Consider the following 27,086-nt stretch of genomic DNA (forward strand, 5'->3'; position numbering starts at 1 on the left):
TCCCTGCCCAGTGAATGCAATCCTTCCCAACACTGTGCCACCTCCATCTGATATTGATCTGGTTCCCCATGCAACACAGCTGGCTGCATGGCTGCAGGATTATCAGAACAACGAGCTGGGTGATTTGATAACCAGTTTTTCAGGTTCACACCTCAGGCCAACTCCCAGGCCTGGCTCTGCCTGCAGCAGGTTGGAGGCTGGTGCAGGGCTGGAGGGATGGAGGCACCATCTCCATCAGGGCACCTGAGCTTGGTGTGAAGTGTCAAGGTACAGCTGCACACCTGGATTTGCTGTCCCTGCACTGACAGACTCTCACAGCAGGAACCTCACCAGGCTCCAGGCACTGGCAAGTCCCCTGTGGGCAAACGAGCCAGTGGAGATGGCCAGGGCTGTGGTGCCTCCCTGTGAGGTGAGTGGGGGCTCTCACCTGGGAGCCATAGCCCCAAAGCCAGCGCTGCACTTGCACACCTTCTGACTGATCTGGCACTTCCAGCAGTGGGGATCGCCCCACCCCACGCTGTGCTGGCACAGATGCCCACATCCCAGGGTGGCAGGTCCTTGTGGGATCACAAAGCCCCTGCTCATGACCTCCCCCTCTCTCTCACCCCCAGAGCAGCTGCCCGCGGAGCCTCCATGCTGGGTGACCCTGCTGAGGCCACACCTGCAGCGCTGGGTCCAGTTCTGGGCTCTGCAGCACAAGGGAGACTCAGAGCTCCTGGTCTGGGTCCAGCGGAGAGCTACAAAAATCATTAAAGGACTGGAGCATCTCCTAGGAGGAATGGCTGAGGAGCTGGGCCTGTCCCGCCTTGAGAAAAGCTGGCTGAGAGGAGACCTCATCAATGTGTATAAATATCTGAAGGAGGGGTGTCAGAGGATGGAGCCGGGCCCTTCTCGCTGTACCATGGGCAGAAACTAATGCACAGAAGTTCCACACGAACATGAGGAAGAACTTCTTTACTGTGCAGTGACCGTGCATTGGGACAGGCTGCCCAGAGAGGAAATGTAGTCCCGCTCAATGCAGACGCCCAGGAGCTCTCCGGGGCAGGAATGCCGAGCGCGGTGTCCCCGGCCGGGCCCCCCAGGCACGCCGCGCCTCCCGCCCCGGGCCCCGCCCCAATCCCCGAGCCACGCCCCTTTCCACGCCCCCCGGGCGCGCGGGCCCGGCGCGCGCGCAGTCGCGCGGTAAACAGGCCCCGCCGGCCCCGCCTCCTCGTGTCGCCCCCGCGCGCAGGGGCCGCGCGCGCGCCGGCGGCTGCGCAGTGTCGGCACATCCGGGCACTGGGGCAGGATGAGCGCTCCTTTCCAAGATGGCGGCGGAGGGAGGTGGGAAGGAGATGAACGAGATTAAGACCCAGTTCACCACCCGGGAGGGGCTGTACAAGCTGCTGAGCCACTCGGAGTACAGCCGGCCTAACCGCGTGCCCTTCAACTCGCAGGGCTCCAACCCCGTCCGCGTCTCCTTCGTCAACGTCAACGACCAGAGCGGCAACGGGGACCGGCTCTGCTTCAATGTGGGCCGGGAGCTCTACTTCTACATCTACAAGGGGGTCCGCAAGGTACCGGGGCTCCCCCGCCGGGATGGGGCGGGGACTGGCGGGGGCTCCGCGCCGCCCGCCCGCCGGGGTGCGGGAGCCCCGGGGCCGCGCCGGGGGCGGGGGAGCGAGGCCGGGCCGCCCCTCCCTCGCTGTGCCCCCTCCCCCGGCCGCGGGGCCGGCGGCTCCTCGGCTGTAGCCGAGCTCCCGGTTAACCGGGTAGCGCCTGGGGAGGGGGAGAGCAGGCCTGGGGCGAGGGCGGTGTGAGGGCATCGGCGCCGGGTCGGTGCTCGGGGCTGCTCCAGATACCGTGTCACCGGCGGGAGTTGTTCTGTGTGTGGGCCCTGTGCAGGGATGCGGTCCCTTGGGCCTTCCTTGTGCGGGAATGAGGGCTGGCTTTCCCTCCCTCGGCCTCCTTCACCTGCTGCTTCAGGTCAGAATTTGCTGGACACACTAATGCCTGTTGTGATTATGGCGGTGTCAAATCCCTGCTTCCAGGATCTTCCTAGCTTTGGTTGCATGGCTAAAGCATTCCGTGCAGCTTTAGGCCTTTGTTATGACTTAGAAGTGTGGGTTGGTTTTAGAATTGTTTCTAAATGGGAGTGGTGCAGTGAGATGAGTCTTAAATATCAGATAATTGACAGAGAGAAAGTTGCTTTTGCAGGAAAGAAAGATTAATGTACTTGAGAGAGAGACTCCTTGCTTGTCATTATTGGATGCAGGACAGTGCATGCTTTTGGTCTCTCAGGTCACCGTATTTATGAACAAACCCTTGATTTTATGAGATTCAGAGAACAATTCGGAATTTGCAGTACTAGGTGAACACATGTCACTCCTCATAGATGTAAACACAGATATAATGAACGTCAGCTTTCTGTTTGGTTTCACATAGTGGGCATTCGTTATTTTACATGCTCGGGTCTCAGCTGCCATCATGTGAGTACCTTGAAATCTTCCTGCTTTTAGCTCACCATTCAGCATGGGATGGGGGCACAGCGAGCTAGAGACTCACAGGAGGCTGTGCAGGAAGCTCGTGGATGAGCAAGGGATTATGCCTGGATCTGCTGTGTCCTGGGTAGTGCCCCCAGCACTCCTGCTTTCTGTAAGATGTCGGCACAGCAGGAGTTTAAAGTCTACGTGGTTGTTTGTTGACTGTGACCTAACTGATCTGATATGTCTTGTATAATTATATGTGAAAGTGTGTCTATGTGTATTTAGTTTCACTCTTTAATGAATTTTAATAATCTAGGTATGTTTCAAATAGTGCTTGGACAATGGCTTCTTTAGGCATACAAGGAGTATTTAGTATCAAACTGTATTCCCTACTTACAACCAGTTGCTGTCTTTACAAGGTATCCTGAGGAGCAATATCTCTGAAAATCTATATCCTAAATTGTTGCTGTGTTTGGGTCTTGCTATGTTTGTTTTTTCCATGCAAAGTAGCTGCAGAGTTCTCTCCCTCAGCTCACAGAGCAGGCCTTTATGTAGTTTAGTAATGGCACATGTGATTCTTGCAAGTTCTCTTAGTCATCTCTTGCCACACTTCTGAGAAATAAAAATCTAAAGGCTGGAACTTCGTTGACAGCAAGGAATGGAATAATTATATCAAATTACAAAAGACTTCTTGAGCTGCGTATTTGGATATCTTTTTAGATGCTAAAAGCTACTGGTATGATATACAATAACTGAGAAATTTGAGTTTGTGAACTCAGGAGGCATTTATGCCTGTGACAATGTGAATGTGAAACACTTTTTTGTCTGAATAGAGTGAAACATACGCATTGTTAGGACAGAATTAATCTCAATGACCTTTTACAGTATTAACTATGTAAAATGATACTGTATATTCTAGATGTTTAATACTTTAGTGAAGTGAACCTAAAGAAAGAGCTGAAATAGATTTCCTTAGAGTGAGTCAAACCCTTTAAATGAAATGGGAAGATGGTCTGACTTAAATCTGCAATACTTGCTGCTTTGGAATTTATTTTGGAACTTCAGTTGGAAGTAACTGTTTTGTCTGTGTACAAAAGTGAAACAGGAACAGGGTGACAGCCTGTCAGCTGATCATGTGAACTTTTCAGCATCAAAAGTTCTATCTTGTAGCTATCATAAAGGGGAGAGAGCTATGGACAGGATGTAATTCTGCCTTAAACTGGGCAGACTATCCCATTCTGTGTTCCTTCCTGTTCCTGGGAGCAGGATGGGGAGAGGGATTTGATCTGTTTAAGACCAACCTATTTGTGCTCCTTGGCATAATACAGGTGCTGATAACTTGAGTTTTAGCTGTTAGTTCATAATTATTTATGTATCCCTTCAAAATTTTCCCTGATTACTTTAAGATCATGATTTTCATTCTGGCTAAGTCATATTGGAGTATTGAGTTGAATTTAATGAAGCTGTGCTGTGTGAATATATAAGCTCACTGTGATTTTGTCTTTTTATTTTTTCTTTTTTTCCCCTTTTTAAAGGATATTTTCAGACTTCTTTTCTTGATGGGAAAATGCTATATTTTTCCTAAAATGAGTGAAAGAACCACCAGGACTGTATTTTAAGTGACCATGTCTGTTGGGTACTGAGATAATTCTTGCATCAGTAATCCTTTGCAGATCAGTACACATTAAGGAAGAGTAACACTTAAGCCATGAATGACACTTAAGAATAAATAACCTAATATTGAGGCAAAGATACCACTTGGAAGGATATTTCTTGTCATCAATAATGCTAATCTTTCTTCTTTTAGTTTCCCTTAAATCCTAAATGCTTTGTGTCTGCTATATCTGGTTTGTAAGTCACCTTTTTACATGAACTGCTGATGTGTGTGTTGTCTTAGGAGATTTAACTTACATAAAGGAAAATGTTTCCAGGTAACCTTGATCCTTCCAAGGCACTTGGTGGAGAAGTTACATCTGACATCCAGGATAGTGGTGTGGAGATTTGTCTCTCTACCAAACCCTTAGGATTGGAGTACAAATAAACAGAGTTTTGGACAGCATTTGAGGCTGTCTCTAGAGACTTTCCAAAGCAAAAAGGTACTTTCTCCCAACTTTGTTCTTCACCCCTTTAAGAAGGAAGCTGAGTTTTTACTATTTTATAAAAAACCTAAAAATGTTATTTAAAAAAACCTGATTTTTTAAAAATAATGAAATGTTGCAGCTGTTTTTGTGTGTTGAAAGCGATGCAGACTTCCAGAAAACTCCTGTTTTCTGATTTGGATCCACCAAAAAAAAAAAAAAAGACATGGACCTGTAGTTTAGTAAGAAGTTAAACTGTGACAGAACGAGATGTGGTTGGTTTACTTAGATAAGTATGTAATTGTTCTTAACTGCACTGAGTGTCAATGGACTTTCCCTTTCAGTCCTCCTTTACTTTGGCTTTCAGGTTAGATGTGTGCAGTGGTCTCTCATTAACCAGAAGGGGTAAATTTTCATGAACTCACCTGATCTAGCGACAGCTGTAAGTGATGGACTGGCAGTATTGGATCCTCCTGGCAGTGTGCTCCATCTCCTTGTCTTTGGCAGTGCTCAGCCTCTGGTTCAGCTAGCTCAGCTTGCTAAACCAGCAGCAAAAAGTACTTGCAGTTGTTCTGGGCAGATTTCCTCTTGATTTGGTGAGTTGAATGGTGTCATCTTGGGGTTGATGAGTACAGTGACAGCAAGGAAAGGGTTGGATAGGCTCAGCCCCCTTCAGTGGCCTGGACTGTCTGCTGGGATCCACTGCCTTGGAGGTCTCTCCTGAATAAAGCCTCTGCTTCAACCTTAAGTCAGTTCTGAGATGATCTGTTCCTGAGGGGTTTTGACTTGATGTTGATTAAGAGACTTATAGGTGTTAAAGGAAGCTTTTCCTGTTATTTTAGGCATTTCCCTCTTCATGGAGTGAGATTATAACCTAATAATTAAAAAATTGTTCAAGTTATGATGCTCTGATGTTCTTGGTGTGTTGCTTTTTCCTCCAGCCCCTAACTGGGAGTGAGGGCTGTTACTTGATTTTTGTTTATAAGACAGTCTTGAAGGACTTAAATATGGTTTGTGGATAGCTTTGCAAAATGATTTATTAGTTGATTCATTAGGCTGGAAAAAGAGAGCGCTATATCATCTTCCTTGCCTTAGGAATGACTGACATGGCGAGGCTTTCCAGACTGCTGCTGACATTAACTATCAAGTCCTTTTCCCTTCCTGCTAGAAAGCTTGTGCATTTTCCTTATAGAAGTTGTGTGTGTGATGATGTGTTAGTCTCTATATGTTGTGAAAGTTTCTGGGCAGGTTCATCTGCAGCTGTCATTGCAATGCAGGTACATATTAGCAATAGTGATGCATGGTGCACAGTCTTAATTTTTATGTAATATATCGGCAGGTTATGAAATTGGAATGTATAGTTTAGCTTATTACAGGACAAAAACCTTTTGCATTGTAGTTAATTTCTGGCTATATACTCTTTGGTAATGTGTGGCAGACTTTCTTAACATTGGTTGTTTCATTTTTTGAAATCACCTTTTTGCAAGAAGAGGCTTCGCCTTTAGTTTGATTTTTTTCTTGGAGCTACCTAAAGCAGCAGTCTGTTAATAACTTTGGAATATTACAGTATGTTGCAGTAGTGTTGAATTAGAAACATACATAGGTGATAAGCACAGGTTGCTGGAGCCATGGAGGGCAGAATTTGTTGACTGTCTTTTTAAGCTTTACTTGAGCAAGTGTCTTGGAAATTATGTTTGTACTAGGATGAAAATCATCTCATATCTCAACTGCTTTTATTGAGAGTTGGCATACTGGTAGTGCCTGCTTATCAGTGAAAAGACTGATGTGTAGGATTCCTTCCTTTGCAGTTCTCAAAATTACTTTTTTTGTGTCTGGTTTGATTTGTTGTGCAGTTGAGGAGTGTTATCCTTGGTGGTGACTTTCATTCTATAGACTGTTCACCTGGGAACTTGTTGCAATGACAGAATGGTAATGGGTGACATTTGTCACTGTGCTTAATATATTGCTCTGAGAAGAGCAGTGTCAGGCAGCTCTAGGTTGGAAGCTGGGATGTGTGGAGAAAGCCATCACATTTTCTCAAGATGTGGTGGGAATGTGAATTTATATTACTGTATGCTTATACTGATCACTAAGCTGTGTCAGGCCTCTGAAAACCATGCACATTTTAAAAGCATATATGAGCTATAAAAATGCTGAGGTTTGTAAGGATCTTGGAAGATACAGTAGGTCTGTAGCAGAGGGAAGTATATCTACATCTTGGTGACTGGTTCTTACACTTGCAGTAATGAGAATTCCAGTTTCCTTCAATAATGATTTTTGGTGTTCTCTTTCTTCTTCCTCCAATATCTGACTAAACTTCAAGGAGAAAAGAGAAAGCAACCCAGGCTGAATGCAGTTATTTAGTGCGGACATTGAGGACAGTTGACTGTTGCCTTTTTTATGTTTAAAAACTTGTTAATTTGTCCACTCAATTTTCCTAAGGTAAATAAATCCAACTCTTTAAACCAGTCTTCTCAGAGTTCCAAATGTTTCATTGTTCTCTTCTGTTGGCTTCTGTTGTCTGTTATTACTGGTACTTAAAAAGATCTGGATCCAGTGCTTGCACTGACTTCAGTACAGAGCAAGGGAGAATTATTGCTTGCTGTGTCTGTCTTCTAATATTCTTGCTAACATATTGAATAGTGTTGACATTTTTGAATCCTCCTTATAGTGATGACTCACTTGGATTGTTTCTTATCATATTGCTGCTTTTCTCCATTTTTATCTATGCCTTGATTTTTGTGGATGTTTATAAATGCCATGTAACATTTTCATTGAATTTTGTTCTATTAAGATTATTAGAGTGGTTTTATTTCCAGTTCCATGTGCTGCATAATGCAACAAATCCTTCCAGTCTTGATGTTACTCACAGATTTGATTTGTACTCTCATCTGTTAATGAAAATCTCTCATAGAACTTAAAATACATGTGTTGGATTTGCTGCTGATGTTTCACATTTCTCAGGTGTGTTGGATGTGACTCTATTCTGTCCCACTTTAAAAGGGTGTTGTAGATTTCTTTTTGCAAGAAATCCCTTTATTTCCTGCTGAGTTTTTTCTTCTCTTTGTGTTGGATAATAGTTGTTATATTGGGACTGGACTAGCCAGTCTCATGGAGGTATTGTGGCTAGATCAGCAATACTTTACCTCTTGATCTGTGGTTGTGAAAGTATTTGAGAGCTTCTTGGAAATTTGTTTCAGGTGTTTAATGGTGGATCTCTTTACCACTTTGAGTTCTGTGATGTAGATAGGTACTGTTCCTAATTCTAGCTGTGCTAGGGACTGACAGACATGTTACAAAGTACTCCTGTAATCTTTCCTGAAGGGTAGAAATTTTAGTGGTGCCTTCTTTTCCAACAATGCTGCTGAAGGAAACAGTGAAGAGTTAATGTAGATTACAGATGTGTAGGTAGCTTTCAGTGTTTAATTTTTTTATGAGGCTTATACAGAGCTACTAGGACTGGCTAGAGTTAGATAAAAAGACTAAAAAGCTGCTTTAAAATGACAGTTACACTGTTAAATGTTTCTTGCTCTGGAGGAAGATGAAATATCTGTGGCTGACAGAGCTTGCAAGATGATTTTTATGTAGGAAGTGATATTAGTCTGTAGTGCTTTTTCTTGTCCTAGTCTGTGCTTCAAGCCCATATCACAGTGTTTGACTTGAGTGGGCTCTTGCACTGTGCTGGCTGAAGGATTGCTCTCTGAGGTAAGAGTTCATTTGTCTGTGACTGCTTCTTTGGCTGGCCTGTCTGACAGTGAATGCTGGGCTGGGCTGGCCAGAGCCCCACCTTGGGATGCAGTATTTTATAGGCAGTGAGTTTTTGTGTGTGTCTTTGGTTGGGGTTTTTTTTGCTGCAACAGTTATAATTTTGGAGGTTTTTGTTTTGTATTGAAGTGCATTTGTGGTAATACTGCCCTTAGTTGAATTCAGTTGGGGAAATTAATATAGCATAAAGCCAGTAATTGTGGCACTTATTCTTTGCAAATTGACAAAATTTTAGTCATAATGCTTCACAGATGCAAAGAGGGGTCATTTGTAACAAATACTTCTGTGCCTGTGGAAAGTTTTATGGGGCAGCTTTGTCAGAATATTTATAAAAGTATTGTGCTATGTGCTTAAATTACAAGGACTTTGCATTATACATCTTTGAGTCTGCAAAACACTTAAATAGTTAACTGTTAATAGTTCAAATGTACATTGAAGGTGCCTCAAACTCTAATTAAAGCCTGCCTAGACCCACCTCTGAGAGGATTGCCAGCCATAATTGTCTTGTTTGACATTCTAGAATCAAATTTAATGCCCTAGTTTGAAGTATTATTGCAGTTTTCTGGCAAAAGGGACCCATCTGAATTACTTTCTTGTGAAGGATGTGTACTGAAAGGCCACTTGCTATCCAGTTGTCATGACTATGAGTTGACACACTTGGACAAATTATTATTTGAAAGTAGTGCCATTTAGTGCAAAATAGTGCCTAATATTTCCATTATCTGTCCTCTTAGAAGGCATAAGGAAAAGAAACAGTAACATTAAATGTGCTATACTTTAAGTAATAATATTTAGTGATGTCCTTCTGGGAAATACAGTATTTTTCCTTCCTTACTCACTCCACTCTTAGGCCCAAGTGAATAGCCCATTTTTTAGCATCTGCTTCCCACCCATTTCTTGCCCCTTATAACTGGGAGCAGCTGCTGTTGCCTGTTTGGCTCCTGCTGAGCCGCTCTTGGTGCACTGGATGCAGCCCCCTGGTCTTTGTGGGCAGGACCACCAGCTGCTGCAATTGAAACCTTTCCAGTGGCAGTGTTGGAACTTGCTTTGGGATTTCTCGTGCATTATTCACTCCAGCTGTTCATAATGGAATGATAGATCTCTAATAGATATTTTCTGCAAATTTATTTCAGTTTTGGTTTACCAGATATATTTGTTCTTTAATTTCATGAGTTAATGTTTACATGTGGCTGTAATGGTAAAAAAATATTTATAATTTCTTATTACTACTTTTTAATTCCATGTGGGATTGGAAGGTGACTGTATTAAGAAGTTGTTGGTTTAATAGTGTGTAATTTTTGTACTACTAGAGATTGTGAAGTGCTATGTCAGACAAAATACTAGTCTAAGCAAGAAATTTAGCTTAGGAGCATGCTGATGTAGGTAGAAAACATTGCATGTTGTGAACAAACGTCATTATCTCCAATTTCCTAGTAATTAAATAAATATTATTTAGCAGAAGTTTTAGATAATTTTTTTTTTCAGGGAAATGGTATGATGTGAAAGTTGGAGAAGACTCAAGTTTATGGTTTTAATTCTCTCTTTCAGCTAAAGAAGGGGGGAGCAATGACAACAGGAGAGAGAATGGATACCAAGATACATTGAACTGTGTGTTAAAAACCCACAAGTCTGGTGAAAGAAACCATTTGAACAATGCTTTAAGGACACTTTGGCCTGCCCAGGGCTACAGTGACAGGGATAACTCTGTCTGAGTAACATAAATCTCTTCTTTTCCTGACTTACAAATGTAACCATAACAAATACAGAATTCTGAAAGTTGTAGTCTCATCCTATTTTAACTGTGGCAGCTTATTTCTAAGGATTTTTTTGTATGGTTCTTTTAACTGTGGCAGCTTATTTCTAAGGATTTTTTGGTATGGTTCTAGAAAGGTTATGTACAGGTTTTCTTGATATTTGAGGTGGGTATTGGAGCATGACTGTGATTCATGTTTGAAGTTATCATTGAAATGAAATTTTGGCACAAGTTGTAAAGAATTACTTTTTTGTCTTGATTTTTCTGGTTTTCTATTGGTAGCTGTCAGTAATATAGAAGAATTTTGCAATTATTTGTTTTTTACATCACATTATTAAGATTTAAATTATAGTCTAGATGTTTGGATTTGCATATTTTAGTGGTTTGAATGGAAAATACTATTTCTTAACATCAACTTCATACTGTATTGTGAAGCCATAGGTGAAGGCTTAGTGTGCATTTTTCTTCAGATTTTTGCCTTTCCTACAGAATAGCAAACAGTTTGATTTCATTTTCAGACTTCATTTTTAAATGAAAGTATTTCTAAAGGTTACTTTTCTTTAGCCTTTTTAGTAAGAGAGTGGGCCAATAGCTACCTGTTTGCACTTAAGGTGTCAAGAGGGTCTGTCTTTAAAATAGTAATTTATGAGGGCAGGAATAGCTGCATGATTAGGCAATACCACTTTTGAAATTTGATATCATCTACTGCCAAATGCTGCAATTCTTACCTGTTTTGCAGCCCATTTTGCATTGTCATTTTATGTCAGTTTAAATTATTATTTACTGTCTATAAATAACTAAATAATATTTTTTAAAATGTACCTGATCCGTGTGATATATTGATCCGGGAGGTTTTTTCCCAAAGAAGAATTTCAGAAATACAGAGTGCAGCTTGTAAAAGTGAGATGCTTGTATTGACTAGATAATTATTGCTATTTAATAGCATGAGCTGTATATCTCAACAGGTGACTTCAGGAAATGTCTTGCTGTTACTTCAGTGTGAACTTGTGCTCCCTCCCCTCTGAAGGCAACTGTCCAGCTCCATTCATATCAGTTTAACACAGGGGATGGCCTCCTCTGCCTTCAGCAGTGCAACTGTGGTCCCTTGTACACAATAACTTCTGTCTGTGTGTCATGAGCTGTTTGCTAACACCTTCGGAGTTTTAAGATGCTGTTCCAGGTGATGTTTCTGACCTAAGAGCGCTGGCAGAATAGCTTCTGTGCCAATGAAGTGACTGTTCAAGTGTAGTTCTGTGTTTTAGCCAAAATGCTGCCTCTGTAAATTCTCTAGATGGAACTGGGATAGTTAAGCGTGGGCACATGTTAGCACTTCTAAATCAGAAAGATGGGGCAAACAACTGTTCCAAAGAACTCAAACAAATGCCCAGGTTAGGATGCCTTTAGTGATGCTCAAGGTGATCCATACCTCTCATTTTTAGAGTGACAGAGTACTGGTTACCAATGAGCTACTGCAGCAGATGCTCAGTGCTCTGTGTGCTGCACCCTGAGGTCTCTGTTCCTTGTGAACAATACACCTTGTCCTGGCTTGGCCAGGGTCTGGGGGGCTTCTGTTGGAAGCTGCTGTGAGAAGCCCAGGATGGACCTGCTGCTGGCCAAGGCTGAGCCCATCAGGAATGGTAGTAACACCTCTGTGATAATACATTTAAGGAGAGGAAAGTTATTGTGCAGATTTATTTGCAGCCAGAGAGTAGCAGGGTGAGAATGTGTGAGAGGATCAGCTCTGCACACACCAAGGTCACTGCAGAAGGAGGGGCAGGAGGTGCTCCAGGTGTCAGAGCTGAGACTCCCCTACGGCCCGTGGTGAGAGAGGCTGTGCTCCTGCAGCCCATGGAGGCCCTCAGGGATGCAGAGATCCACCTGCAAGCCGTGGAGCAGACCCACATCAGAGCAGGTGGGTCCCTGAGAGGAGGCTGTGAACCTGCAGGAGGCCCAGGCTGCAGCAGGTTCCTGGCAGGGAGCTGTGGACCCATGGAGGGAGGAGCCCACGTGGAGCAGGTGGGACTTGGGACTCTGCTGGAGTAGGCTGTGCCTGAAGGACTCAGATAGGAAAGGTTCATGGAGAACTCTGTTCTGTGGGAGGGACCCCACCCTGGAGCAGGGGGAGGACTCCGCTCTCTGAGCACTGTGATGAACTGACTGCAGCCCCCATTCCCTGTGTCCCCGTCCTCCTGGGGAGGAGGTAGAGCTAGGAAGAAGGGAGGAGTGGGAAGAAGGTAGTTTTAAGGTTTGTTTTTACCTCTCATTATCCTGCTCTGATTTTCTTAGTAATAAATTCAGTTAATTTCCCCAGGTCAAGTCTGTTTTGCCCATGACAATAATAGGTGAGTGATCTCTTCCAGTCCTTAGCTCATGAACTTTTCACTATATTGTTTTCTCCTCTGTCCAGTTGGGGAGGGGAATGATAGGGCATCTTTGGTGTGTGTTGGCATCCACCCAGGGTGAACTCACCACACACCTTCTGCAAAAACATGTTGGGCTGGCATTGATCTGGTTAATCTGTGTATTGTGTTTTGTTAGTCCTAAACTGATGGAAGCATTGTGTGTACATGAGAGGGAGTCCAAGGGGAATGCTGGTAGGATCAGGGCCTATTTCTTCATTTCTGTCTCCTCTGGTTGGTAGGTATCTTGCAGCTGTGGCACTTGAGTGCAGATTGGTGCAAAGGAGAGTTTAGATTTGGACAGTGTGTGAACATCAGTGGTGGTTAAAGGTGTGATTGTTTTTGACAGCAGAGATCCCTGGTGTGCCTGGTATTGGTCTACCCATATCAGTGGGTGGGATGATTCAATAGCTGGGCTGTGCTGGGTGTCCTCACAGTCTCCTGGGAGGACCTTTAGCAAAACGCCTGCCATGTGGGCACTCAGTGGGCAGCACTGTGTCTGTGAGGTCTCTTGGTGGCAATAGACAGTCTGATCACTCCCTCCTACACTTGAGACAGAAATCACCCTGAGGAAAGAGACAGTGTTGTGTGACCATTTGGTATGTGGAATACTTTTAGCCCTTTGATGGTAATTTTTAAAGAAAATTATTAACAGCAGGCAAAAGGTTTTGCGTTATTGTTTTTCACATAACATCTATACCAGTGAAACTGCCAACGCTTATTAATACTTAAAATATCTTAATACTTTGCTTACTTTAAAAGAAATATTTTTATTGAGAAAGCGAGTGCCTGAATTTGGAACATACTGCCTTTTGTTCTAAAATTCTGAAGGAGGTTTCTGCTTTTCAGACTGGATGATATCCTAGAACTTGTACACATGGGGTTGTGGGAAATCAGAGTTCACTAGATTTGTTTTAGGGATTTGGATTTGATACTTGTTTGCTAATAGCTGTGTTTGTTTTGCAACACTTTTCATCTTATTGGGCTGGCTTGTAATGAAGTATCTTCAGCCCCAGAAGGAAGATGCATTGCAAATTAACAACTGCAGGACAATAATAAGAGCAAATATGTTATTTCATCTGTCTGTTACTGTATATGACCACAAAAAGCATAATCCAATGGGCCTCATCCTGGTTTTGGAGCACAGGTTATACATTTCTGCAGTATTTTATTCACATAACTTCTGTGGGACTGTTCTGGTGCTCTTAGGATAAGAGCCAGCTTCATCTTATTTTTAGTACTAAAGAAATTAGGGCTTTGTTCTAGTAATATTTTCTTAACATGCTGCAACATGATGGAATTATTGATAAAAACTCTGTATCAAAAATGTCCAGCATTCCTGTAGGACTTGCAAAATCCAACAGTAGCCAGAAGAGACATAATTAAGACTTGCTGGACCGATGTGAGAGTGTCCCATTTGACTTCTATTGAGCTTTGTAATGAAAAATTATAAATTGATTAGCAATTAACTGCTACAGTGAAATAAGTTTCTATAGCAACAGGGCAATGCAGGGTACAATTATTCAGACTGCTTTCCTTACCAGATAATTTTTTCTTCCAAGCACTGAGTTTACACTGTTGGACTAAAACATTGTTTTATTATAGCAACGGATAATCCTCAGCTTTTGCTGCTCTTGCCTTTTAATTTTTTATTTCCTTCATAAAGAAATAAATTTTCCTCTTATGAGCTGGAAAAAGAAATGGAAGAAACTTTCTGAGATAGATAGCAGTGTGGTAGACTGGTGGAAACTCAACCTGCAACTATTTGCCTGTATGTTCTTGGTATAATGAATGGAATTCTATCAAATATATTGTTATCCAGTATGAATTCCTATTTCACTTCTGCCTCTTGACAAGTCTGCATGAAACTAAACCTGGTCTAATTTAATAATAATGGTGATCATATAATAGCTTTCAAATTTCAAGTAAATAAATTGAGATAAGTTGTAATGCTGATTCCCTGAATCAGCCAGATGTGGTTTTTTTTAAATTTGTTCTTTTTGTGTTTAAAGTCTCTGTATTTGTTTTTTGGTTTCAATACTTCTGAATACCTTTAAAGAGAGGAATATTCTACTTTAATCTTCACTCTTAAAATCGGAAAACAATAGGATTTTATCAAGGGACTGCAGGTGTTTTGGATTTTTTGCTGTAGAACACACTGAAAAAGCCAACTTTTAAGTGTTAGTATATTTTGATCTTTTTAAAGTTAGAGGAGATGAAATTTTAACAACTTAAGTGATGTAGCTACAGCAGTCTTGTTTTTTTAACAGGACTCTTAGTTTTGTGTTAAGTATTTTAAGCACACTTCAGACATCTGATCTCGTGAAAGAAAAAACAAAAGCAGTTTTTGGTTTTGTCAGTCAGCCTCAATGTTTGCTGTTGTTGTATTGCACAAGTGCATTTTTCCAGTATTGTAACAAAACCATACCATTGTTTTAGAAAAGAAAAAGATAGGATTGAAAGGTAAAGTGAAAGTACTGGCTTTGAAGGAGTGACTGACTGGAACACTGGTCCAACAGGTCGGGTAACTTTGGTGTGTGTGCTTGGGGAGGAGATGATCAACTCGGAGATGATGATGCCATTAAGTTATGCAATGTTTCCAGTTTGTTCCATGTTTTGGGTGCCATCTAAAAGCAGTCTGCCAGCTCTAATTTAAATAAGTGTTGCCTTCAACAGATATGATTTTTTTAACCAGTTTTGCTTGCAGAGCTGGGCCAATTTAAACAATTTCCCAGTGAAAGTAACTTACCAAGTGTTTAATAAATACTGCAACCGAGTGTGTGAACCAAATGAGAGCGCTGAATTGTGCCAGAATGTGTGGTTTTACTTGGAATCCATTTGATATTTACATACCTATTTTCCTTATTTTAATTTGTTTTGTACATCTAGTACATGTATTCTTATCTCTGTTAAGCTCATCTGAATTATGCCTCACTCTGTGTTAAAAACAGGTGAGAAAGAGTGATTATAAGTGTAGGCAACAGTGTGACTAGACTGTAGGAGGAAATAAAGGGATCCACTGCAGAATAAGGAGCAAGAAGGAGATCAGAAAGGTAACTATTCCTTTTTTACTTTAGAGCTATGAATGTCTTATAAGGTACTAAATTGTAACTGTTGATAACTGAATTGTAGTTAACTAAGCATAAATACTAAGTGAGACTTGCAGAACTTAATTATGAAGTGTAGTTAAGGAAAGAGATAATTGTTACAGTACACTTCACTTTCTCAGTTCCTCAAAAGTGAGGAGACTAAAATGTGTGTTTCAGTGCCTGCCAGCCTTTACAGAAGGTGATGTGTTCTTCACATAGCTTGTGACAGTCCATAAGTAGTATTCCAGCACAAACTTTATTTAGTGCCTGTGAATATTTGGAATGCTCTGTGCTATTCTGAAATCAGTTGCTTTTTAATTCACTCTATTCCTAACAGTGAAAATTTCTGCTAAAAACCTTCTGACTGCCTTTGGCTGAGTGACTGGCAAGTATTTTTGCAAGGCTTATCCTGGATTGTATTTAGACAGAGAAAAACATGCAGGAGTGCAATTCAACACATACCCCACCACCACAACAACAACAACAAATCCCCCTCTCAGTTCTAGCTTTTGAAATTCTTATATTGTAGACTTCTGTGTTAGAGATTCTTTTTTGCTTTGCTGAAAGTAAAATGTTGTCTCCCTGTGGTGGGAAAACATTAATGTATAAGGTGTATCTATAGCCAGCTGTATTTGGAGTTCAGGCACTCAGCCTTTGTAGTGTAACACTTTGGTAGTAAAGGAGAGTTATAACTTACTAAGTTCATGTCTTTGAATGAAGTGGAAATTCAGTTCCATATATTAAAATTGAGGGAATTTTAGAACTTGGAAATTCTGTTACAAAATGTTGAGAGAATTAAAAGCTAAGTTCTTTATATGTGAGACAAGCATTGGGAAGAGACCTTCAAGTTGAGGTCTTCTAGGAGTGGTTTTGGAAATAATTGAATTGGTGACACTGATACAGAGAAGCAAGAGCAAGTACCTGGTGCTCATAATGACTTTCAGATACATCACTGTTCATAATCAGAGTTGCTTTATAAGGAGAAACAAGCTGATACCACAGCCATAGATGAAGTCAAAATTTATTGAAGAAATCCATAGGGAATTTTTGCTTCAGCAATAAAACTTTGAGACGATGATACACAGAGTGTAGTGTTGATTACAAGCTGAGCCAGCTTGTGATACAGCTGTTGAAGGCTGAAGGACATAAATGCAATTCAGAGATGATCAAACGAGGTTTACAATAGAAATAAAGAAGGTCTTTAGTGCCATTGTACTAGGCATTGAGAAGATGGCTTTAATGTTGCAAGAAATTCTGGTTGCTTCTGTTGAAGGTGATTTTTAACTCCTGCTACTAAAACAGGATGGTATCTAATGTAAAACTGGAGAAAGAGGTGTGTGATTTTAATTTTCTGAGAAAAATAGTAAGTCACTGAATACAGTTTTTGTCACACTATAAGAAGAGAGGAAAGAAGGGAGAGAATAAATAATACAAAACCTTCCCTGGATGTACAAAACATTACCAGATCTTCCACAAATCCCAATCATGCAAAATTTACTATTAATTTGGAATTATCCTGCTTTTTGACTAGCCCTGCTGTAACCAGTTACTAATAGTTGAACTGCAGGATGGAAATGCTGTGACCCTAAGGGAAGTACAGAATAGGTTTTAACAAGAGGCAGAATGTTTCCCCCAGAAGCTTCTTAGGGCTGAGCCAGATGAACAGAGTGAATGAAGGCAATTTATTTTTAGTGATACAAATCCAGCTCTCTGTGTGGTACCCAGTGAGGCCACCTTACTGGCTTTCAGATCAGGAGAGGAAAGGACTGTAAGAGTCTGAGGAGCTGGAGGCAGTAATGTTCAGTGAAAAAATGGAAGTACAGCTCACTTGGCAGATATCATGGAAAGAGCAAGAGATTTTTAATGGTAACTAAATGGATGCTAGAGTATCTCAGTAGTTTTGTGGGGAAGCTTTAGGGGGGATTTTGTATTTTATGTATTTTTGGAGGTGGTTTTCTATATTCTGAGTCTCCACTTATACAACAGGCATGAAGGCCAGAACTATTTCAACCTGTCTTAAACCATGAGCAGAGTAAAGGATGAGATTTTAACTGGTGACCAGCCAGCTTTTTTTTTATTTTTTATTTTAATCATATGGTGTAGTGACACTGAAAAATATGAGCAGGAAGCCTGTTTTCTCAGGTTTTCCTAATATGTTTACTTATTTTTAAATAAAATTTTACTATGCTGAGGTATTTGGCAGGTTTTGTAGGAATTGGAAAAGATCCTGTGTTTGAGAGAAATGTTTGAAGAAAGTTCTTTCTTCAAAATGGAAACTAAAAGAAGCAGGCAACTGTGCTTTGGCTTTGCCCTGTTAGTGTTAATCCTGGAACTTCAAGTTAGCCAGTTACCTGGCCCCTCTTGCACTGGAACAGAGCAGTTTTCCACCAGCAGAACAAGCTTTAATGCAGAAAACAGTCTTTCTCATTCAAATGTACTCCTGGAGCAAATTCTCCTTTCGGACATGAATGCAAACTCTTCTTTCAGAGGGGAGAAGATAGTGTCAGATAGAGACTGCTGTTCTAATGTAGCTCCTTATAAACTGAGTGTACTGCTTTCCTCCCATCTGAGTGCATTCTCTTTATCTGGTAGCTTTTTACGTACATCTCTGGCAAAGAAGTTTCATTGCTACCCTGCCATTTTAAACAACAGCAAAAATCCTTTGAGGTTTGTGATGCAAGGTGGCTCTCCATATGAGAATGACTGCTTCACTCTTTGGAGTGTTTAAGGATGTTAATGTATCTTGATCAATATGCAATGCTAAACAGTTAAATGGAATTTCAAGTAGAGGCTCAGGCTGCTTGGTTACCATGGCAAACACAGTAGGAAATTCATGCCAAAGTTTGGAAACAAGGATACGCAAAAGAAAACTTGTAAACTGAAATAATCACTTTGGAGAGCAAATATACTTGTTTATAACTTATTAGAGTCTGGTTCCCAAGGAATACAGTTTTAAAATCCTATTTTATTAAGCAGACCTTAATTGCCAGTCCAGAGTTTTGCACAAAGGAGGCAATATTCACAAGCAGGGAAGAGTGAGATTCTTTGTTGGCTTGCCCTCTAACTGTAAGGGCATTGAGTGAATAGAGTAGCCTCTTGGAGACAGAGGAATTGAATTACTTAAACACTGTAATCAAGGTTGACATATTTTCAGTGTGCAATGCCTTGTTTCACAGATTACTCAGTCTTGTCTCTGTAAAATTTGTCTGTGTTAATGATTATATGAATGTTAGATCACATATGTATGCTGTGTAAATATATATATATGATCTCTGTGTATTTCATGGTTTGTCTATGTTCCTGATTGCATATATATCCTTTAATTACTTGTGTATATTAAAGATCTTGCCATATTTAATTCACTTTCCCACAGTTGTTTGTCTTAAGGCTTGCTACCTGTAACCAAGGTCTTTATGTATTTTAATGGGGTGATTTTCAGTTTGATAGGTTCCCTGTGTAATCAGCTTACTGTGAACACAGTATTTGGTATTGTAGTCCTGTCAGGATGTTGTGGCAAATCTGATCCTTTTGCATGTGACTTGCTGTACAGTTTTCCATAAGTGTGGTCACATGCAAATCGTGCAGTTATTTTTCTCTTTCTGAATGTAAACTAGTATGTATATTTCCATGTATCTTCTCCAAAGTCTCACCCCCCGAAGGGAAGCTGTTACACAGAAAGCCCATCTGTGGCTTGAGGGAGACACTACTTTTAAAGATTTCCTGAAGATCAAGGTTAGAGCTGGCATTGGGCACTGTGATCATGAGCACCTACCCTAACATGTGACTCTACCTCATCACTTTATGCATTGCATAACATGGATTGGAGATTATGGTAGGCAGTTGGAGGCTCAGGGAAAGCAGTTTAGGTTATTACTGAGAAACTATGATGAATTTGCCTCTGTCTTTATAACACTTGGTCTCTTGGGAAGGGAGGCTCGCTGTCATTGTAACTGGGAAGTAGTGTTGCTGGAATGTGAAATGTTGGAGGTGATGGAACAAACAGTTTATGAAATGGTGTTCAGGAGTTCTGGTTGTGAACAGTAACTGTTATATTGAATTACAGGTTAGTCTTTGTGCTTTGTGCTGACCTCTTTAAAAAGGACTTACTGAGCACTTTTTAATTAAAACAAAAGTGGAACGTGAAAACATCTGGAAGATTATACTAGGGCTTAACTCAAAGGAAAGTAAGAATTTAGAAGCCACAGGAAGAGAAGAATTGTGCCACTGATTAACCACAGTAAATAAAATGTTTCATCCCACTAAGTTTAACGTAAGGTAATTTGTAGTTATGTGGTATATCTGTAACTTCAGGAAAAGAAGTGAAAGGGGAAGAGCAGCAGAAGTTGAAGAAGGACTGATTTGACTGAGTAACAGGCAAGAGGCAGCTGTAAGAAACTTGGGAGATGCAGTTAGGATACTTGAGTGAGCAGCAGTATGTGTTCCCACTAATCTCTTGGTGGCACACAGTGGAGGAAAATACTTGAGTCAGTTTGGAGCTACTGCACAAGAAGAGTGGATTGATATTGGTGATTGCCTTAACTGATTAATATATGAGTTCTAACAAATATTTATTTCTTTAAGAAATGGAATGGAGAAGAATATTAGAAACAAGAATTGAATAAATCATGCAGCATTGTATGAATCAGTAGGTCCATTTCTTCTTATAGGTCTATAAAAATATATTATTACAGACATATTCAGAGAATTGGTGAAAATTGTGTCATCTTAAAACTTTTGTGTAAATACTGAGGACACGACTAGCTTACTCTAGTAATCAGTATAAGTGCTGTGTATATGAGGAATATTTGAGACATCATTGTCTCTTCTTGGGAACAAGGTGGTGTTCAGTAAAATCAGAGGGGAACAAAATTCAGAAATTACACTTTTTTTTCCACATATTAACTCATCAGGGTACCTTGCTTTGGTAATATAAGTGAATAATGAACAGGAAGTGGGAGTTAAAATCTGGCAATTTTTTCAATTCCATACAGTAGTTAATGCAAAAAAAAATCCTGTAAGTGTTATTGAACTTCCATATTTGCATTATAAATGGCTTAATGAAAGAAATCTAGGATGGACAATTATCCATTAATGCAGCTGACTTAATGAGTTAACTTCTGGAACATGTATCTGCCCACTGTTGAAGAAATGGCACTGAAGTAAAAAGTCTTGGCAAAAAAGTCCAGTTTGGAGTCCATAATTATCAAGTATGTTTGTGCTATAATTTAAATTGGTGTCTTAATTGTTAAGCCAATGAGGGGGAAACCAGTGTAAAAGTGTGACCTGTCACCCATGGTTTATAAATACCCCGAGATCATTATTTTGAACTTAAAACTGCACAGTGAGATCTCTTTCTTACATATGTTCTTAAAAAGAGCTGAGTAGGGGGAGAAGAGGAGGAAGGTGTCTGCATCACATGCACAACATCCGTGATTCTGAATCAGGGTTCTGCTGGAGAGGTTTTGATCCAGCAGGCTAACTTACAGAAGAGCCAAAGTTCTGCAGACCAGGCACTGGGAAGAGACAATAATGCTGATATCAGAGCTTCTTCTCCCTTCTTCCTAATAAAAAAAAGGCAAGTAATTGCTTAAACCAAAATAGAACATCTAATTCAGTTCATGTCTGTTGGGAATGTGTGATACAGTGACTTTATTCAGAGTTGTTTAATTAGCCTGTTTACAGATTTAGTGTGACCAAATGCAGAACACTGGAGTCATAGTCTCAATTTTTATCTGAGTTGATCATGTCATTAACTGGCACCCACGATGAGGGGAACTTTGCAAAAGGAACTGTGGAATATCTTTTGTTAGCTCTTCTTCAGCATGGGTCCCTGAGGGATTGTTTAGAAGCTCGAGAGAAGTTAAGGCTCATATATTCTTTTTATCTCATAGTAAAGCAGAGTTGTGCAAAGTGTGTAATTCAAGTGCTTTTAGTGAGCAAAGGGAGCGGGTTTTCTTTTGCAAGTGTAATAAAAAATTGACTTTGTTAAATATGGAGAAACAAATGCCTTTTGAAATGTTATAGTGTCCTGTCACTTGCCTGGAGCTTTAGTGGTTTGATTATAGTGCAGCTGAAGATGCTGGAGTTGCTTGAAGTGCTTCTGGTCAGCTCTGTGGAGTGGGCAGGCTGTTGGGTTTCTCTTGGAGATGCCAAGCTCTCAGACCTGGTCAGGACTGAGCAGGATGTGCTCTGGAGAGCTGTGTCATGGTCAGTTCATTAGAGCAATTTCGGTCTGACCTGGCTCTTTGAACAGCACTGTCACAAGTTGTGTGTTTTGGCCTTCCACTCTAAAGCAGCAGTGTCAGCATGGGTGAAAATTGAACCAAGTGAGTAACACCTTTAAGTTTCTAAAGGAACAGTTTCAGGGACTTCAGACCTCTCTTGGGTTATGACAGATGGAGGCAGCAACAGCATTCTGTGCTCAGAAGACAGAGGGATTTTTGTGTGGAGGGGTTCAAAACCTTGTTCCAACTTCCCTTAGCCTCCCTGACCTGCAGTAATTCGAATGCCTTGGTATGCTGGTACTGTTTTAATGCCCTTTGCTCAGTCTTATAAATTAAGAGTAAGTTGATGCTGTACACACCTGTGAAGTGAATGGGGTCTTGCAAACAATTTTTTTTATGAGTCTGCTGTTCTGGGGTTTTGAACACTTCTTAGAAATAAAAATATCTATTTTTTCTAGGGTTATTGGTAGTCTGGTGCTTTCACCTTAGATAACTTTCAAAAGAATGTGCTGATCTATACTGTAACCACAGAAATGTTTTGGTTTATGGCCTTACTAAAATGGAGTTAACATTGTTATGATAAGCTGTAAATCAAACAGTCCTTTATGTGTGTTCTTTATGGTGTTCACATCTACTTTCTTGATCTTGTCAATTATATAACCATGGGTTCAGTTAATATGACACAGATTTATTTCAAACCAGTGCGTGCTCTTTGCTCTGTTTGAGTGCTTAGAGTAATTCTTCTGGAAACAGAATATGATTATTTTATTGGATCCTTCAGAAAACTGCACTGATCTCTGCCTAAATATGGATTTATGTCCAGTTATCTGGTCTAGAGCTTTTCTCTAAATGTAGGTGGTCACAGTTGTCTGCTGTATGAATAAATGCTTAAATCTTGTTAAGTAATGTTTTTCTCCTTTCAAAAGTCATGTATGTCTTGTATGGCCCCAAGTGGGAATTAAATCTAGAAGGGAGAAGAATATCAAGTAGCTTCCCAAATTTGCAAGCGGCTTTGTACAAAATTGATCTTTAAGACTTTGTTATGGATGAATTGTGTGGAACACTTGAAAAAAAATTAGGTTAAATAAAATTACTTGGTGTCCCTGTTTTACTAGCAGAGCTGTTCTTACAGAGTATCCTAGAAACTGTCACATGCCTTAAGTGTTCCTGTTCAGCATTTAATCAAGTGCTTTGTAACTTATAAAAAACCTTCTGCAAAGATACAGGAACCCATTTATGAGGAACAGTAGTGTGAGTGACAAGCTATTGATGCTTCAGTTCATGGAGTTGGAAGATCAGCCAAATTTGAAATGGAAAACTAAAAGTAATATTTTTATTGAAGTTTAGAAATGTGACTTTAATATAAAGCAGGTATATTGAATGCAATATAGAGACCTAAAATTTCCTTAGCATTAATGGCTTTGCAAGGCTCAGGAGGCATTTAAAACTACTGTGTGTACACACACAACACTTATTATGCAACCCTTGAAACTAAGCACATCACTCAGGTATGGAAAAAGCAGCTCACATTTATTTAAGAAACCTATTGTGGCTATAAATAGGGCAACTTTACAAATGGTGATTATCTGCTGGCTTTGTATTGAATCCTAATGAGAATTTTTACCTTTTTTCCCGCCTTTCTTTCTCTTTGGTTTCTAAGTGAAAGCTGAGAAGCTCTTAAACTATTTTAAGTTTTTGGGGGGGGCTTCTGAAGTGAACATGTGTTGACCTGTACAGTGCCTGAAAGGTTTGTGTACCTGAAGGGATGCTGGATCTGAAGGGATGATGTGAGTTCTTGCCAGACTTTAAACTTTCTGCCGAGAAAGCCAAATCAGCAGTCTGTCAGCTTAGGTGCAGTTATATTTGTAGCAGCCAGTTTGCTACTGACAGGCTGTGGCACTGTCAGCTGCACTGAAGAGTGTTTTGTTAGGGCTTTGTACTTGCAAGAAGTGTTGCCTGGACTTTCTGTTGTGTATTTTATATAAACTAAGCAGAACTTTTGCCCTACATCAGTGGTCTTTATAGGGAAAGACAACCAACTTGTTCCTGGAGTTTTTTTGCTTCCTGAATTTCCTTTATGATGCAAACCAGACCTGTTAAGTAAGCTGGGAGTGGCCCTGTTGCTGCTGCTTTGGTTGATCCTAAGCTTAGGATTCCAGGGCTGTACAGGCTCTGAGAGTCTCCAGTCTAACCTGCCCCAAGCAGGGTCAGCTGTGAGATCAGATCAGCTTGAAACAACAGTGATGTAACTACAAATTATTCTGTTGCTAATATTAAGTGATCTCTGTTTGGGCTATAAAACCAAAAAATCTGGAAGTCCACTCCTGTGTTAATAAAGTGTGAAGTATTGACGCTGGTATTTCTGTCAGAAACTTGTGTACAGAAACAAGGATGGAGTTGGCCAGAAAATTCTTCAGAAGTGCCTGGGGTAGCTCTGCTTTCTTGTGTTCCTCAGTGGTCCCTGTCCTTTTGGCATGTCTGCAGGAAGGAGGAGACCAGTACAGACATGGAGGAAGAATAAACAAGTTTAGTTTTCCCTGTCTTTGCTAATGCACTGAGCAAGTCAGGGAGGGTTCTGTCCTGTTCACAGGAGATTGTGTAAAGCAGAGGGCTCCAGCAAGGGTTGCCTTGCCTCTTTTTTCAGCCAAGTTTAAAGAGCATCTGTGAAGTTCAAAGAAACTCTGTAATAATTCTAAGAATTGATTTCTTCTGTTACCTGTACAGCATTATAACACAATAAGCATATTAAGCACAGCTTTCTCAAATTGTTCTGTTTCTAGACCAGGGACCATTAAATCCCTGGACAGCAAGGTGTGGAAGAGATAGCAAGTTACAGGTAGTCAGGTACAAATTCCAAGCTCCAGAAATACTGAGGAAATTGTTTTCAAAAGTACATTGTCTTGGTTCTTGTGTGTCTTCTCTTTTATTGTGCACTAGAGCTGTACATACATAGCCAGTCTGTAATCTGCTGTTCAAGATCAATTCATTCTCTGGACAAGAGAGATTTTCTTAAGAGGATTTTTTGGCAGTAAAATTTTTATTAAATGCTTCACTATTCTGTCTCAGTCTCACAGCTATGACCCATTGAAAGCCAGTCTCCTGGCAAATATAATATTAAATACTATTAAGTATCTAATGGAAGCCTTTTCATGAATACAATTGAAATTACCTGGAATAAATTAATAAAGTAATTAATTTAATATCTTGGCAATGTTTTCAGCTTGGAAAGAATCGTAGCATGTATGACACATTTCATTCAAGTAAAATTTGCAGAAAGCTGCAAATGTAAGTTAGGAAGAGAAAGGATACAGGAAGAAATAACATCTGTCAAGGAGTGTGATTAAACAGCGACTTAAAATAATGTGATTCACTGTTTAGGTAATCTTATTATGAAAGCTCTAAGTCTTGGATCAATAAAATAAATCTTGGATAGATATTAATCTTTGGCTTTGACCTTAGAGTTACACACAGCTACAGAACCAAGGTTATTGATGCCCATGCTAATCAAGCATTTCAGACATCAGAATCTGAATACTTAAAATTTGCTTCAGACTAAGGCAAATGTTTTTTGTTGTGTTTTTTCTGCCATTTTTTTCTTAATGTTTATGTAGTTAAAGCTGTGATTAATATGTTCCATTTGACTGCTCTTCTACTGGAAGTCATGAGTCCAGGGTGAATGGGCTGCTGTTAGACTGTTCAATTTTTTCTTTCTTCCCTCCCTCCCCAACAGAGTGGGAATAGTTTTGTTAAAACAGTGTGCTGTGAGAGTTTAATAAATAAGAATAGGAAGTCCCTCAAACAGTTACATGGATCATGTTTTATTTCTAGAGTATGAATTCATCACACAAACCTAAATATTCAGTTTTTCTTCTGTGAGCAAGTGTGAGGTTCTCTTAAGGTAGAGTTTTAATCTCCTCAGAGACAGGACTTGGGAGCTGTTGATGCCCAAGGTACAGCAGTTTTGTTCAGCTGTGTCAGTGGCTTTACACGGGTGTGTGAGGTTCCTGTTGTTGCCCAAGAACTGTTATTCCTTGTCTCTTTGCCCAGGGGGTGCAGTACCTCTGTATGTTGGAAGGAACACACTTCTAGCACAGGTATCAGTTGGCCAAGGTGCCAGTCCCAGAGCCTTGGTTAGCTGAGATGTACTTCAAGGCTTGCACAGGTGAGGATGCTCTTGATATTCCTGGCCTTGCATCAGCTGCCCCATTGTGCTTTCAGTTGTGATTACTGAAAGTGTTGCTCTCATCCTGAATCATCCACAATTGAGGGAGTTTCTCAGAGTGGGCAGGTTGGAATAGTGCTGAGTGTTTTTCAGAAGAAAATTTTAAAAGCATTAGGGCAGGAAGTGTGCAAATAGCTTGCTGCCAGCTGCCATGGTGAGCATGTCTGCTCCCGTGCTTTTAATCTCCATGCCTGGCAACACTTAATCCCAAGGTTTTTCTGGGCTTTTTCAAAGTATATCACCACTTCTAAGTGGGTGGCAGTTCATATCACCTTGTTCAGTAAAGAGTGTCAGATCCTAGGATTTGACCGTTTTTTATGGACAAGATCTCATGTAAAAGCTCTTCTCTGAGAATCACATCTTTCACAAAATAGCAAATGGGTTTAGTGGTGAGCTAATGAAAAGCTGTCTCCCATGCATGATTGAATTTTATGAGTAAGCACTTCTCTTGTTCTTAGCAAAATCCAATAGCAACCTTCATGCAGAAATAAAGAAAATGTCTCCTAGTTGCTGTGCCCATTGATTCTTCTCTCTTTCAGTTAAGAGAGATGTAGACCAAAGCAGTGTTTTAGTGCTTGTAGATTTGACTTATCTCCATGAGACAACTGTGCTGTAACTGAAAGCAGTAGCTGCATGTAAATAAAAGGCAAGGCATCCCTGTCAGCAGAAGCCTGGTTAATTCTGGGTTGAATTAGTTTATTTATACTTCATTTAAGTTCAGACAGATTCTCACTGCCATCTGGTTCCCAGAGAACAGCTAGAATAAGCACAGTGAAGTCTGTGCTTAGATTTAATTTATCAGAATTTCATGTGTTGCTAGGTCTGTTACCACACAATTTCATGCAACGGGGAACTTGTCACACCAAAGTTGTTGGACAACAAAAACAAAAGCTAGTGATGTAAAACCTCACCCAGACAAAACAGCAAGGTGTAGATTGAATATAGCCACCTATTTATTGATTCTTTGTTGATTAAAGGGACAGTGAGGATTTAGAAGAAGGTGGTAATGCTTGTATCCTCTGCTGGCTGGGACAGTCTGTGGTTCTCTGCTCATTCAGTATGATTCAGGCCGAGTAATTTTTACTTTAGAT

The 27,086-nt window shown here is 40.6% G+C and overlaps 1 protein-coding gene across 5 annotated transcripts in view; it reads left to right on the forward strand.

The window, feature by feature from the left end:
- The first annotated feature begins 1,292 nt into the window (after positions 1-1,292).
- Positions 1,293-27,086, forward strand: part of WDR20 (WD repeat domain 20) — a 47,108-nt gene continuing 21,314 nt past the window's right edge. For all 5 annotated transcript variants that reach the window (XR_004060738.1, XM_030948525.1, XM_030948526.1 and 2 more), the window contains exon 1: positions 1,293-1,556. Coding sequence is in view for 4 of the 5 variants with exons in the window: in XM_030948525.1 (XP_030804385.1) it covers positions 1,308-1,556 (249 nt within the window). In the remaining variant the exon portion in view is untranslated. The remainder of the gene's footprint in view (positions 1,557-27,086) is intronic.

This window comes from Camarhynchus parvulus, chromosome 5, assembly GCF_901933205.1.
Source record: "Camarhynchus parvulus chromosome 5, STF_HiC, whole genome shotgun sequence".
In the NCBI taxonomy this organism is placed as follows: Eukaryota; Metazoa; Chordata; class Aves; order Passeriformes; family Thraupidae; genus Camarhynchus; species Camarhynchus parvulus.